The sequence below is a fragment of the Perkinsus marinus genome (genome assembly GCF_000006405.1).
Source record: "Perkinsus marinus ATCC 50983 genomic scaffold scf_1104296964066, whole genome shotgun sequence".
NCBI lineage: Eukaryota > Perkinsozoa > Perkinsida > Perkinsidae > Perkinsus > Perkinsus marinus.
Window position 1 is genome coordinate 114,955 of NW_003204833.1, and position 11,377 is coordinate 126,331.

Here is an 11,377-nt window from a genome sequence, read left to right on the forward strand (position 1 = left end):
CCTTATACATGCATAGAATTGATTCATATAATTCGTCGTGATCATGGTGTTGTTGTTTTCGGAGTTGGCGATTCCTCGTGGCGCGCGATAGATCTTGAATGGCTCTGCGACCACCCGCGGCAGGGACTCTACTGCCATCGCAGGCCTTCAGCGTTGAGATTGCTGGCCACAGCGTTTTACACTGGGCCCGGCTACTCTCGGCGAAGCTCAGCGATAAGCCTCTTGAAGTCGGTCATGCTAGGAGCTTCCCTCGGTTGCTGATGATGATGAGAGCCCCTGAGGCTACGGGTGACTTATCGCACCTACCACGGGTGGCGATGGTTGACGACTTGGCGTATTGTCTGCACTCTATGGTGTGGGGGAAGTCACCAAGGCAGGCGAACGGCTACCTTCAAGGCCTCACTGGCTGGTCGAAGCATCCGTTACATCTGAATCTGATAAGGGAGTGTGCATTGGCTACTGGTGACCTCGACAGTGTTATCAAAGTGGACGCTACGGTGAAGACCATCCGTGTTGATCACTCTAAAATAAGGAGACAGACTGTCGTGTGTGAGATGAAGTGCTGGGAGAAAATTCAGAATCTTCGTAATCAGCTCGCTCGAGGAGAATTCGATCAGCTTGTTGAGTGGGAAATCGACAAGTATTTGTCGAGACTATTACGGTCGGGTCAGGTGAGGACTTCGAGGGAGGTATTTAGACTGTGGTTACTACTGGAAGCGGCGGCCGCCACTCGGATGGCCATAAGAGTCCTCTCGAAACGACGTGAGTTCTTCCTTGAAAATGAGGAGAGGCGTCAACGGTGGCCGGCAAGGCAGCTGATAGTCTATGATTTGGAGACTGTTCATGACAGCGACACGGTATTTGGCGATAGAGAAGATCTCAAGTGGTTGGATCGAACCCGGGTCGTTCAGTTCGCTGCACGTAATTATACCACTGGCGAGGAAGTCTTCGTGGAGTGTCGATCGCCCTATGAGTGGTCGACGTTGTCCAGCAGCGCTCAGAAGTTCTGCAGGGCGTCAGGGTCGGGCAAGAGGCCTTTTAATGCCAGTCTGCCTCTATTCCCGAAGGCTTGGAGGGATACTGTGATACCCTTTCTGCAGAGACAGCGTTGCCGAGGTCCATTGGTAATGGCTGCATTCAATGGTAAGCAGTTCGACAACCGAGTGATGAAGCACTATGGTCTACCCGGGTGGCGCCCATTGAGGAAGATCGACCCGTTGATAGCAGCACGACGAGTTGGTCACCCTCATAGTGGCTTTTCGTTGTCGTCACTGTACCGGTATAGAGTAGGAGGGTGGGCACCAGGGGTCCACACTGCCCAAGGGGACGTAGACATGCTTGTGGATCTAATCAGGGAATGGCCGGAGCTTAATGAGGCTGTGATGGAGGACTTCAATAGCGTCGACCGAAGGAGGAGAAGGTCTCGACAACACCTGCGGTACTCCTTTAATTCACAATAGGCATGATGATGATGATGTTGATGACGGTGGTGGGAGTTGTTGCTTCGCTCCGCTGTTTTCATATCTCGCTCGCCTGTGAAATCGATCACGCTTGCGTTGGGGATGTGATTTCCCTCCTTTTGAAGCCCGGCCCAGTTGGTTGTACTTGTCACCGTTAATAAGCACTATGGCGCCTGCTGTGAAGAGAATTGTGAAGAAGAAGACGAATAAGTTCAGACGTCATCAGTCTGACAACTTCATGCGAGTGCCGGTAAGTCACCGAGGAGGGTTTCACTCGGTCGGGTCGACCTCTTTTTTAGGGTAGTGTTGATTTATCTCTTTTTCTCTGTAGGAGTCCTGGAGGAAGCCTAAGGGTATCGACTCCCGTATTCGTCGTCGTTTCCGTGGCACCACTTTGATGCCTAACATCGGTTACGGCTCGGATAAGCGCACCAAGTATCAGCTCTCTAACGGCAAGTACGCCTTCCAGATTAGGGTAGTGTATATGGAGGTGTTGAGTATATTATGAGGTGGTTGTGCTCAGTCTCCTGCTGATATCGAGCTCTTGATGATGCACAATGAGAAGTATGCCGCTGTACTCGCTAGCAACCTCTCTGGTCGCACCCGCAAGGCTATTATCGAGCGCGCCGATCAGATCGGTGTCCAGGTGCTCAACAGGAACGCTAGGATGGCCACTGAGGAGACCAACTAAATCACTATGCCAAGTGATTGTCGTTTCTGGAGGTGATGCTGGTCAACCAACCAACGAGTTACCCTGAAACAAATTATGCGTTGTGTTTTGTGAGTCTAATTTTGGGGGTTCTGTGACGAGTAGTAAAACGCCGCCGCATTAATGTCGGGTACTCCGGTCCTACCATCCTTTCCGGAGTCGGTGGAGAAGGTTGTGGAAGTGCCGCAGAACGCAGTAGGGAAGGCCATTGGTAAAGGAGGAGACTGTATTAAAAGAATAAGACTGGAGACGGGTGCACGTATTGAGGTGATTGGGAGGGCTTCTGGGGTTCAATCGTGGAACAGTTAGTGAAAGAATTTCTCGAGAAGTCGATCGAACGTTATTGATACTCTGTTTGTGTTTGTACTGAAGTTATCCTCAATGGGAGCGGTCTGTTTTAGAGTGTGTCAGCTTTGCATTGACCAGGACGCGCTATGGGAGGTTCTCTGTATCAGTGGTGGAGGAATATATGTTGGCTTTCCTCAGCTGAGCTTGAGAGTTTTTCTCGCGAATTATAGAAGTTTACATAGGAATTCGGGTAGAAATGTACAGAAACCAATGGGAATTTTCCCAAATTTTCTCAGAAATTTTCATATTGTCATCAACCATATGTATATTTTCCCACATTGCTGTGCGCATTAGGTTGACCAGAGTAGCAAAGATCAAGGTTTCAGTCGATTCATCGTCACCGGAGCTCGTGCAGAGCAAGTTGACGTGAGGGAAGCAATAACAATACATAGTAGAAACTATCGTTTATAGAACGCTGTCGAGCAGCTCAACGAGATAATACGCTCGTGCGAGTCATGTGACTTCCTCCGCCCTGGAGATATCGAGCGCCGTGTTTCTCTGCCGGAGGATAAAGTTGGTGATGTGATAGGGCCTCGCGCGTAAGCTGCGTAAGTGGTTAATAGAAGGCGTATATGTGTACGTTAAGGTGTGTACTCGATGAGCTCAAGAGGAGGAGTGGATGTCGAATGGATGTTGTGGTTAAAGTCCCACCTGGCGAGATGAAGTATGCTCGAATTGTTGGACCACCTGAGGCGGTAAGACTCGTTAATTTTGGAGTTCCTGGGGGGGGGCAATTTTTTATACTCTGGCTGCGCGTGTGATGATGTTAGTTTGGGTATATGTGGTTACGGTTGTAATGGTAGTGGGAAAATGGAATTAAATCGATAGAATAATAGGATAAAGTGAAAGAATAAGTTTCGCCAGAATAGACTCTGGAGAAAGTGTGATTTTTTTTGTGAGATTAGTCGAATTTCTGGTTGAGAGAATTTTACGTTTTCCCCCTATCCTCAGTGCACCATCGGCGCTTTCCTGGTTAATGAAGTTATCCAAGGGAATTTCGATGTTGGTGGGGTCATTCGGCAATACTCGGAGAGAACCGGGCAAGTCCTGTTCGATCCGAACCATGATATGCGAAGAAAAGGCGGTGGCGGCTTTTCGGGAGGCAAAGGGAACAACTTCGGCACTCCTGAGAGATACGATGATATGAGCGGAGCGATGAATTTTAGAGGAAAGGGCTTTGGTGGCCGTTTTGATAGTCCTCCACAAGATCAATGGAGTAGACGTCGTGAAAATGAGGGCAGAAATTGGCAAAGTACACTTCCTCCTGCTCCTACTGCTCCACCAGCATCATACGGCTCTTATGGAGTGGAAAAAACAGCTGCTGCTGGTGGTGGTGCTGGTTATGGGTTGATGAATTCCAAGTAGGAAAAATTGGGAAAATCGAAATTTGAATTTCGCGCTGGCGGTCTTTTTGTTTGATACATAGGAAACGCCCAGTTGATCGATTTGTAGTATCTTTTTTTCAGTGCCATAGTGAAGTTCAAGATCCCTACCTTTGCGTATGATAAGGTTATGGGCGTGGATAACGATGTCTTACGTAGGATCAGCCGCGAGACAGCGACACAGATTGTAAGGCGCGCTATTCGTCGTGCATTTGTTTCTAGTATGTGTGCGAATTGGAAACCGACATTCCAAGTAGAAATAATTTTCTCACTATTTTTTACACATTTAGTTGATTTTTTACCATTTTTTCAACATTTTGTCCGTGGTTCTAATAAAATGCAATGAAGGTTAATGAAGTTTCACCCGTGATATGAAAAACATATTTCACAAACCACTGCATAGCACCCCGAATATCGGGTTTTTCACAGAGTATTTTGCCACTCTACGTAAAACGGGTGAAACTCCAATATTATACTCGTTTTTTTTTCAAAAGTTTAGCAGTTTAACTCATCCTAGTATCTGCGCGTGGTCCTTGGCCATCGAATATATTCTCCTCTTTGTTTAGAATGAGCTTTCTGGTAGAGACGAAATAGGACAGGCCATATTGCTTTTGGAAGCTCCTTCGCAGACAGCGGTCGACGTACTACTACTGTATGGCATCCACTTGGTGTTCATGCTCACGTATATAGGCCGCTATTAGAGAGCTAGAGGAAGTCATATTTACCTGTGAGAGGCCAATACCGGGCCCTGAGGAAACACAGGAGTTTCTTCCGATGAATGCGACAGATGCGGCTAAGGTGAGGAGGAGGAGAAGCTGTTGGGAGTGGGGAAAAGAAGAGATTGATTTTCAGATGGAGGGGTATAGGAGTTGTGTGATAGACGACTTGAAAAGAAGGAGTGGTTGTCGAATGGAAATCACATTGGCTCGTCCCGACGCTGATGTTGATGATAACATGCTCACAATAGTTGGCAATGCGGAGCAGGTATGAGGAGAAGGGATGGGCATTCCGAGGTTGAGTTGGTTTTGACGGAATTTTTGATAATTTTTCTCAATTTTTTGCCAACTGTTTTCAATGAATTACTCGGAGTTTTGATGAGTTTTTGGAAAATTTTGATTATTTTTTCCATAATTTCGAGGAAACAGCCGAAGTGATTCTCCACTCTTTTTTACGATACTGAGACTTCCCCCGGGCTCTGCGATTCTGTCCGGCAGGTTAAAGTAGGGATGATGTTGGCCGCTCAAGTGCTGTCGGGCCAAATCGACTGCAGTGCTATTGAGAGGAAGTTCAAGGAGGCTCACGCGGAGGGTGTAGCAAGAGAATCATCATCATCACCACAGGATGGAGTAAGGCTCCTTGTGGGTTGATGATGAGTGATTCTATCTACCTCAGGTCCGCCGCTCGGTGTCGCATCGTGCATCGCCTTATTAAACTGGTCGTCGCTCCTCGCAATGGTATGATGTACGTTTTCTGGTAACGACTAGAGCTTGTTGCGTTACAGAAGTCCGCGGAAATTCCCATTAGTTTTGTTTTTAAACATTTTCTATGTTATCTGTTGCCTCGCCGATCTTGAGGCTGTCGGCCTTGTCATCGGTCGGTACTTTATGGAGGCCTCTGGTCTCTCGGTGCTTGTCTACTGCTTCCTCTCGAACGAGTTATAGTGTTACGACGGAGGGGCACACGCTGACCGAAAAGTACCGGGTCTTCCTGACTGACCCTGCAAAGGGTGTGGTGTCTCCATGGCACGATGTGACAAGTTTGCACGCATGCACAAAGTTGTGTGGAGGATGTTGAGCAGGTGCCATTGTGGTCTCGGGCGAAGGAAGGCGGTTTGTACTGCAATTATGTCGCGGAAATACAACGTGGAATGCGGGCTAAGTTTGAGGTAGTATCATCGGGGAGAAGGTTTGGTAGACTTTGGCCTCAACACGTTAGGAAGATGTATTAAAATGTATCGATTTTATGGTGGAATTATCTCGTCTTGAATGTTCCTATATGTGTATAGGAGTTATTAGGTAGCCACTAAAGAGGTTCATAACCCGATAAGGCAGGACAGAAGGAGTGATGGCAGGTTGCGGTATTACGGCAAGGAACCGAGCTTTAACTACGGGGCGCTACCACAGGTAGAAGGGACAGGTGGTTGATATGTTGAAGTGAAGAATGTGCGTTTTGTCTTCCGGGGTGAACAACTTGTCGCTATCATAGTCTCGAAAGCTTACTTTCATCACATCACATGTTCATATCACTTTTCATATCGATTCTTATTAATCTCGGAAAATAATACATATTACCACACACTACTCGGCTGTTGGCATTAACGTTACAGTCTGACGTTCTCTTCACCTTTTCTCTGGTCGGTCGGATTATCACCATAAACGATCTTAGTAAGGGAATTGGTAATATGATCACACCGCTGTCTCAGACGTGGGAGGATCCATCTGTACAAGATGAGGAGACGAAGCTGTATGGAGATAGAGATCCTCTGGACCTTGTCGAACTTGGGGACAGGCCTATCCCGACAGGTACTGTTGCTGAAGTCAAGGTGATAGGGGTTGCTGATGGGCTTTCGGGGGGAGAATACACTACTGTCTCCTGATTCTTACTGTGTGTCGTGATGATCAATAGTTGTAGATTGGGTTATTAACGGAGGTTCGGGATATCATCAAAAGATCTAACAGGCGCAGGTTCAATACCGGGGGTCGGACACGTGCAAAAAAGTGCCATGAAAATTTTTCCGAAAATCGATTGACGACAGGTTCCATGCAATATAAGAGGGGCTTATATTCAAAATTTTAGCTTTGGAATCGCCCCGTAGGAAAAGTTACCTCTGCACATGTTTTTTCGGTCTCTAGATGGCACGTTGAAAATCGTGGAAGGTTTCACGAAGTAGCGAGGGAGTTCCTGAGCTCAGCTGAGGAATCAAGCATTTTTTTAACACTGAACGGTGCTCAGGTGCTGGGTTGCTTCTGCCTACTTGATCAAGGCGAGGTGGATTGGAAGGTCTTGGCGATCAACACCGATGATGTAGTGTTCGAACGCCTCTCTTACGGTGTGGTTTCGGTCAAATAAGATCCATAAAATCTCGTGTTTTGTTTTTAAAACTCATGTATATTCAACTTTTATATGTGGAGGTATGAGTGCTGCCAAAAAAATGTTCGCTTTCCTCATGTGCGTTCAATATTTTCCTAACTTACCATAGGAGTTTATATACGAATTGGAAAAATTCACGAGGAGTGAACAGAAGCTAACAAGAATTTTCCCAGAGTCTTGATATTGCCACCAACACATGTGCATATTCTACCACACTGAGGGGTATGGGGGAGCGGTGAGTTTGCGTCCTGATGGGCGTCTCCTCTTGCTGGGTAGCGAGAAGGGGTTCGACATGGGCACATGTTTTAAATCATCCGCCTGAGGTGACGATTCTATGGCGTTTTTAGGCGATGAGTGAACGGATTAATTCACTCGACGATTTGGCTCGATACATGCCAGGACGAGCGGAAGAGGTTATGCACTGGTTTCGGACCTATAAGGTATCTTTGATGAGAGAACCTAAGATATTCTTCTGAGTGAGGTTGATATTTAGATGCTGGAGGGCAAGCCTGAAAACGAAATAGGATATGGCGGGCGCCTGTTACCGTTGGAAAAAGCGGAAAAGGTTATTACCAGTGCACATGTAAGTTTCGCGGGCAGTATTGTTATGTATTATTGCAGTATTAAGTATCATAAGTAGTTGTAGTATAGTTAAGTATTGCAGTACTATTAGCAGTATATACATGGCATTATATGTTCGCTTGCCTCCGCCGAGTTTGGAAGTTTCCTCATGAGTTTATATGCAAACTAGGGTAGGAGTGTACAAAAACCGATGAGAATTCACCGCAATTTTCTCAGATTTTTCATATTCTCACCAGCACATGTAGTTGACCACGTCACATAGTATGTGTGCATATTTTCCCCCCACACTGGTGTTTGGATAGAAATGTTATATTGGAATTGTCCCACGATTTTACATTTACCGTTAATATTCTCAGAAACAGTGGGAGAAGCTCATTGTGGAAGTCGGCGCGAAGGAGTATTGGGTGCCGCGTACAAAGAAGTGATTCAAAAATTCGGAGTTCCTATGTTTCTGCTGTCAATCCGATTCAGAGTTCATCACTTTCTTGACTGTCGGGTGTAGTTGTAGGGAGTGGAGACATGGTGACACAATTTGCCATTGTGTCACTAGCTCATTTATGCCAGAACACATAATAGGTTGCCAATAGGCTCGAAACCTGTATGGGGCAGTTGTTCCACTACTCTCTGCTTAGGGTATGTGATCCTCTTACATTACGGACGATCAGCAGGGGACGAACTTGTTCAACGATTGCCACGTTCATTTTTGCAGTGCATGGTGCTGCCTGATACCGTCGATCAGTGTGGTCAACGGTATGTGTTGGTGACGATATGGAAAATTTGAGGAAAATCTCAGAAGAGCCATGTCGATTCTGGAAATTTCTACCCGAATTCTTATCAGGAATCACATACCTAGTGAGAAAACTTGTAAGCTCAGTTGAGGAAAGGGAACATATATTCCTCGAACACTGCGGCCTAGCCTGAATTCATATCGCAGGATGACTCACGTAGTAACCCTTCTGAGCTTACTATAGGCGCATGGATCCTCTATGTGTGGGATCGTGCGGACGAATCCCTTGCTTTGATTGCAGTCAGACACATGGTTCGGTACCGCACTATGAAGAATTCTACTTACCTCGTAGAGGGCGACTTATAGAGAGTAAAAGTAGAGTGTCAGTAGAGTAAAAGCTCTCATCCTTACATAGTTCGGGGAATGATTTTTGCCATGATATTGCAGATGGCGGGTGCATTCACTCTAGTCGATTCATGACTGTTTTTTAACATGAGCTGCAACATCAATGCTGTTGAAATTGGCCAGATCCCTTCTTGCGTCTGTTCACGCTTCGCGTTGGTCTCAAGCAACGCCGGAATTTCACCGCTGCGTTCTGTTGCCGGCCGATGCGCTGTTCGTTGCAGTGCGTGCCACCTCGCAGCTTGACAAGCGCAGTGACTTACATTCCTCCTAGTGAGTTGACCTCAGCCTGTAAGAAGAGTAGTTGTCTCCTCTCACACGTGTAATGTTGGCGACACTTGCGGCACGCTTGGCCGAGGATTTACACTCGTACATCGACGAAAGAATACAGGAGCTTATCAAACTGGCAGAGCAACAGGACAGACTCATCGCGGATCTAGCTCGGAAAGCCAGGCAGGAAAAGATGGAGTCAGCGCAGGTCCGTCATCACTTGTGACAGTCCCTGGTCACTGTGGTGGTCCTCAGAAGACTCTACCGGTTGTGGAGTCGAGTCGATCACAGCAAGCGGCTACTGATGTACGGTTGCCTTCTTACAAGGAGTTCTTAGGTGCGGCGTTTGTGGTAGCGGCATCATTGATGTTCCCTTAGCAATGACTGGCAGCCCCATAGGAGGCGGATCGCCAGCCTACGGTGTAGAGTTAACTCCTCTCCGTCCTTACTCCAAGCGGTGCCGCGACAGTGTTGGTCAAGGCGCAGTCGATGAGAAGTCCGCAGAACACAAGTAGGTCGAATGCAGTATACTGGACCAGTGTTTGGAAATATATGTTTGCTTTTCTGAGCTGAGCTTAAGAGTTGCTCCACTAAGCATAAGAGTTTACATGTGAATTTGGGAAGGAATTTACAGCAGTCAATGAGAATTTCCCGAAATTCCCCTCAGTCTTTCCATATTGTCATCAACATTTTTGCATATTCATGCTGCAATGGACTACCCCCTCTTGTGATAGAGAATCCCACGCCTCGACGTTGAGCCCACACACACCAACACGGCCGCTGATTTTCGATGTTGATGCGGAAGTGGTTGAAGTCGACAGCTCTCCAAGAGACTCTGAGTGAGGATGCAAGGCAACTACTCTACAGTTTTTGGTCAGCATACAACGTCCACCGAAGCGACCCAAGATTCCCACCGAACGCCGAGGGACTCCTACTAGAGCTGTGAGCCGACGAGACTTATCCTCTGTGATGGTTTCGCTCAGCCTCTCAAACCAATCGATGAGCCGAACGTCTCTCCCCCAGAGAGTGTGGTGAACACGCATCGTGCAACAGTGCCTGATCTTACCCGCCCTGAGGAAAGGCCTAATGAGCGTGCAGTGGTGAGAAGCACATCATCTATGGCCGAGAACTGCACTTTTCTCTATATAGGTACGTGGTCGTGAGGCACGCCAACAGCTTGATGGCTTCGCATGCCCACAGTGTACTGCTTTCTATTCAGCAGCCGGGTTCGATCCCAAGGGTAGTCATTTTAACATCGTTTCCGTCATCGACTTGATCAGTAGGTAACCGCTGTACCCATGGTTCGAGTGAAGTAGTGAATGCAGCTAGCCGTCATCGATACTACAAGCCTCCGACGAACACTCCGTCTGGATTCTGGGATATCTGGTCTTTTCCTCCCTCCCCTGAAGGTCGGCAATCCAGTATCGGCAACACTCCTGGGTCATGACTTTAAAACTAAATAGCATGGTTTCCTTTAACAACCAGAATGTTTTGTGTTCAAAGTAACTACTTCTGAACTCTCCTGTGGGAGCCCATTTTAATCGATAAGAACACCCAACTATATATGCTTTACGCACTGATCGGGGATCGAACCTTAGTCCACCGAGCTTGCTAATCGAAGTTGCTATCCATTACACCACTTCATAACGATACTTGCATGTATACTAATAACACAATCCTATTGAAACGATACCAGAAGGAGTGTAGTTATACAGAAAAACTGTGACTTAGTAATATTTGCAGCACTGATTGTTCTTCTTCGCAGTACGGTAGAACTGGTATCTACAGACCAAACGCTTCACGTCGCCATGAAATTCTTGACATATTACGAGGTGTTGCTGAGGTCATTAGACTTCTGCATCAGACTGTCCAAAGTCTCTCCCCTTCGCAATACGTCGTCCATGCCTGCGAGGAAAAGCACATACGGTCTCAAACAGAACCAAACACGAATAGTCACCGAAACCTCCCAAGTAGTACTCTTGATGACGACGCCCTTAACATCGTCCAGCTCCTTCTGAATCTGGGCGATCTTATCAGCCTGGCTTGGATCCTGGAACTTCTCCATAAGTTCATCACCCTCAGGATAGTCAATTCTAAAATCACACGATGACACAAGCGGTGCTCCTTCGTAGAACTACTTGGTATCTTTCCTAACATTCGTCCACTCGACTACTGGATGCTTCGTCTCGAACCCTCGCATCAACTGAAATTAGAACTCCTTATACCAAATCACCATAATCAAGTAAAACGAGAACACCGTGATAAAGAGGAAGCAGAAGGTGGATGACATTTTATACCATCACTAACAGTCAGATTGATAACTACCCCATCCTTATTGGACAGTTAACCCCCAAGTACCTCACTGATGAACGCGAAAGCAACGCGCATAGGATACTCCCCGTCTGTG

The 11,377-nt window shown here is 46.9% G+C and overlaps 5 protein-coding genes across 5 annotated transcripts in view; 4 read left to right on the forward strand and 1 right to left on the reverse strand.

Annotated features, from left to right (window-relative positions):
- Positions 1-98: 98 nt before the first annotated feature.
- Positions 99-1,460, forward strand: Pmar_PMAR026030 (hypothetical protein; the record flags this gene model as incomplete). The annotated part of the gene is made up of 1 exon (XM_002771009.1): positions 99-1,460. One exon carries the CDS (start codon positions 99-101, stop codon positions 1,458-1,460), a length of 1,362 nt encoding a protein of 453 aa, XP_002771055.1.
- A 166-nt stretch (positions 1,461-1,626) lies between these two features.
- Pmar_PMAR026031 (60S ribosomal protein L32, putative) lies at positions 1,627-2,151 on the forward strand (the record flags this gene model as incomplete). The annotated part of the gene is made up of 3 exons (XM_002771010.1): positions 1,627-1,710; positions 1,792-1,935; positions 1,984-2,151. The coding sequence occupies 3 exons, from the start codon at positions 1,627-1,629 to the stop codon at positions 2,149-2,151; spliced, it is 396 nt and encodes a 131-aa protein (XP_002771056.1).
- A 141-nt stretch (positions 2,152-2,292) lies between these two features.
- Positions 2,293-5,560, forward strand: Pmar_PMAR026032 (Far upstream element-binding protein, putative; the record flags this gene model as incomplete). Its single annotated transcript, XM_002771011.1, has 11 exons — positions 2,293-2,436; positions 2,812-2,883; positions 2,929-3,056; positions 3,104-3,212; positions 3,469-3,878; positions 3,984-4,086; positions 4,466-4,540; positions 4,590-4,697; positions 4,752-4,883; positions 5,114-5,207; positions 5,424-5,560. The coding sequence occupies 11 exons, from the start codon at positions 2,293-2,295 to the stop codon at positions 5,558-5,560; spliced, it is 1,512 nt and encodes a 503-aa protein (XP_002771057.1).
- Positions 5,561-5,766: 206 nt separating this feature from the next.
- Positions 5,767-7,996, forward strand: Pmar_PMAR026033 (conserved hypothetical protein; the record flags this gene model as incomplete). The annotated part of the gene is made up of 7 exons (XM_002771012.1): positions 5,767-5,784; positions 5,915-6,022; positions 6,322-6,441; positions 6,852-6,923; positions 7,337-7,429; positions 7,483-7,572; positions 7,928-7,996. 7 exons carry the CDS (start codon positions 5,767-5,769, stop codon positions 7,994-7,996), a joined length of 570 nt encoding a protein of 189 aa, XP_002771058.1.
- Positions 7,997-10,697: 2,701 nt separating this feature from the next.
- Positions 10,698-11,377, reverse strand: part of Pmar_PMAR026034 (SNARE protein, putative) — a gene marked incomplete at both ends in the record, with an annotated part of 802 nt that continues 122 nt past the window's right edge. The window contains 5 exons of the mRNA XM_002771013.1: positions 10,698-10,752; positions 10,800-10,875; positions 10,948-11,063; positions 11,109-11,173; positions 11,329-11,377. The exon at positions 11,329-11,377 is cut by the window's right edge and continues 4 nt beyond it. Of these exons, the coding sequence (XP_002771059.1) occupies positions 10,698-10,752; positions 10,800-10,875; positions 10,948-11,063; positions 11,109-11,173; positions 11,329-11,377 (361 nt within the window). The remainder of the gene's footprint in view (positions 10,753-10,799; positions 10,876-10,947; positions 11,064-11,108; positions 11,174-11,328) is intronic.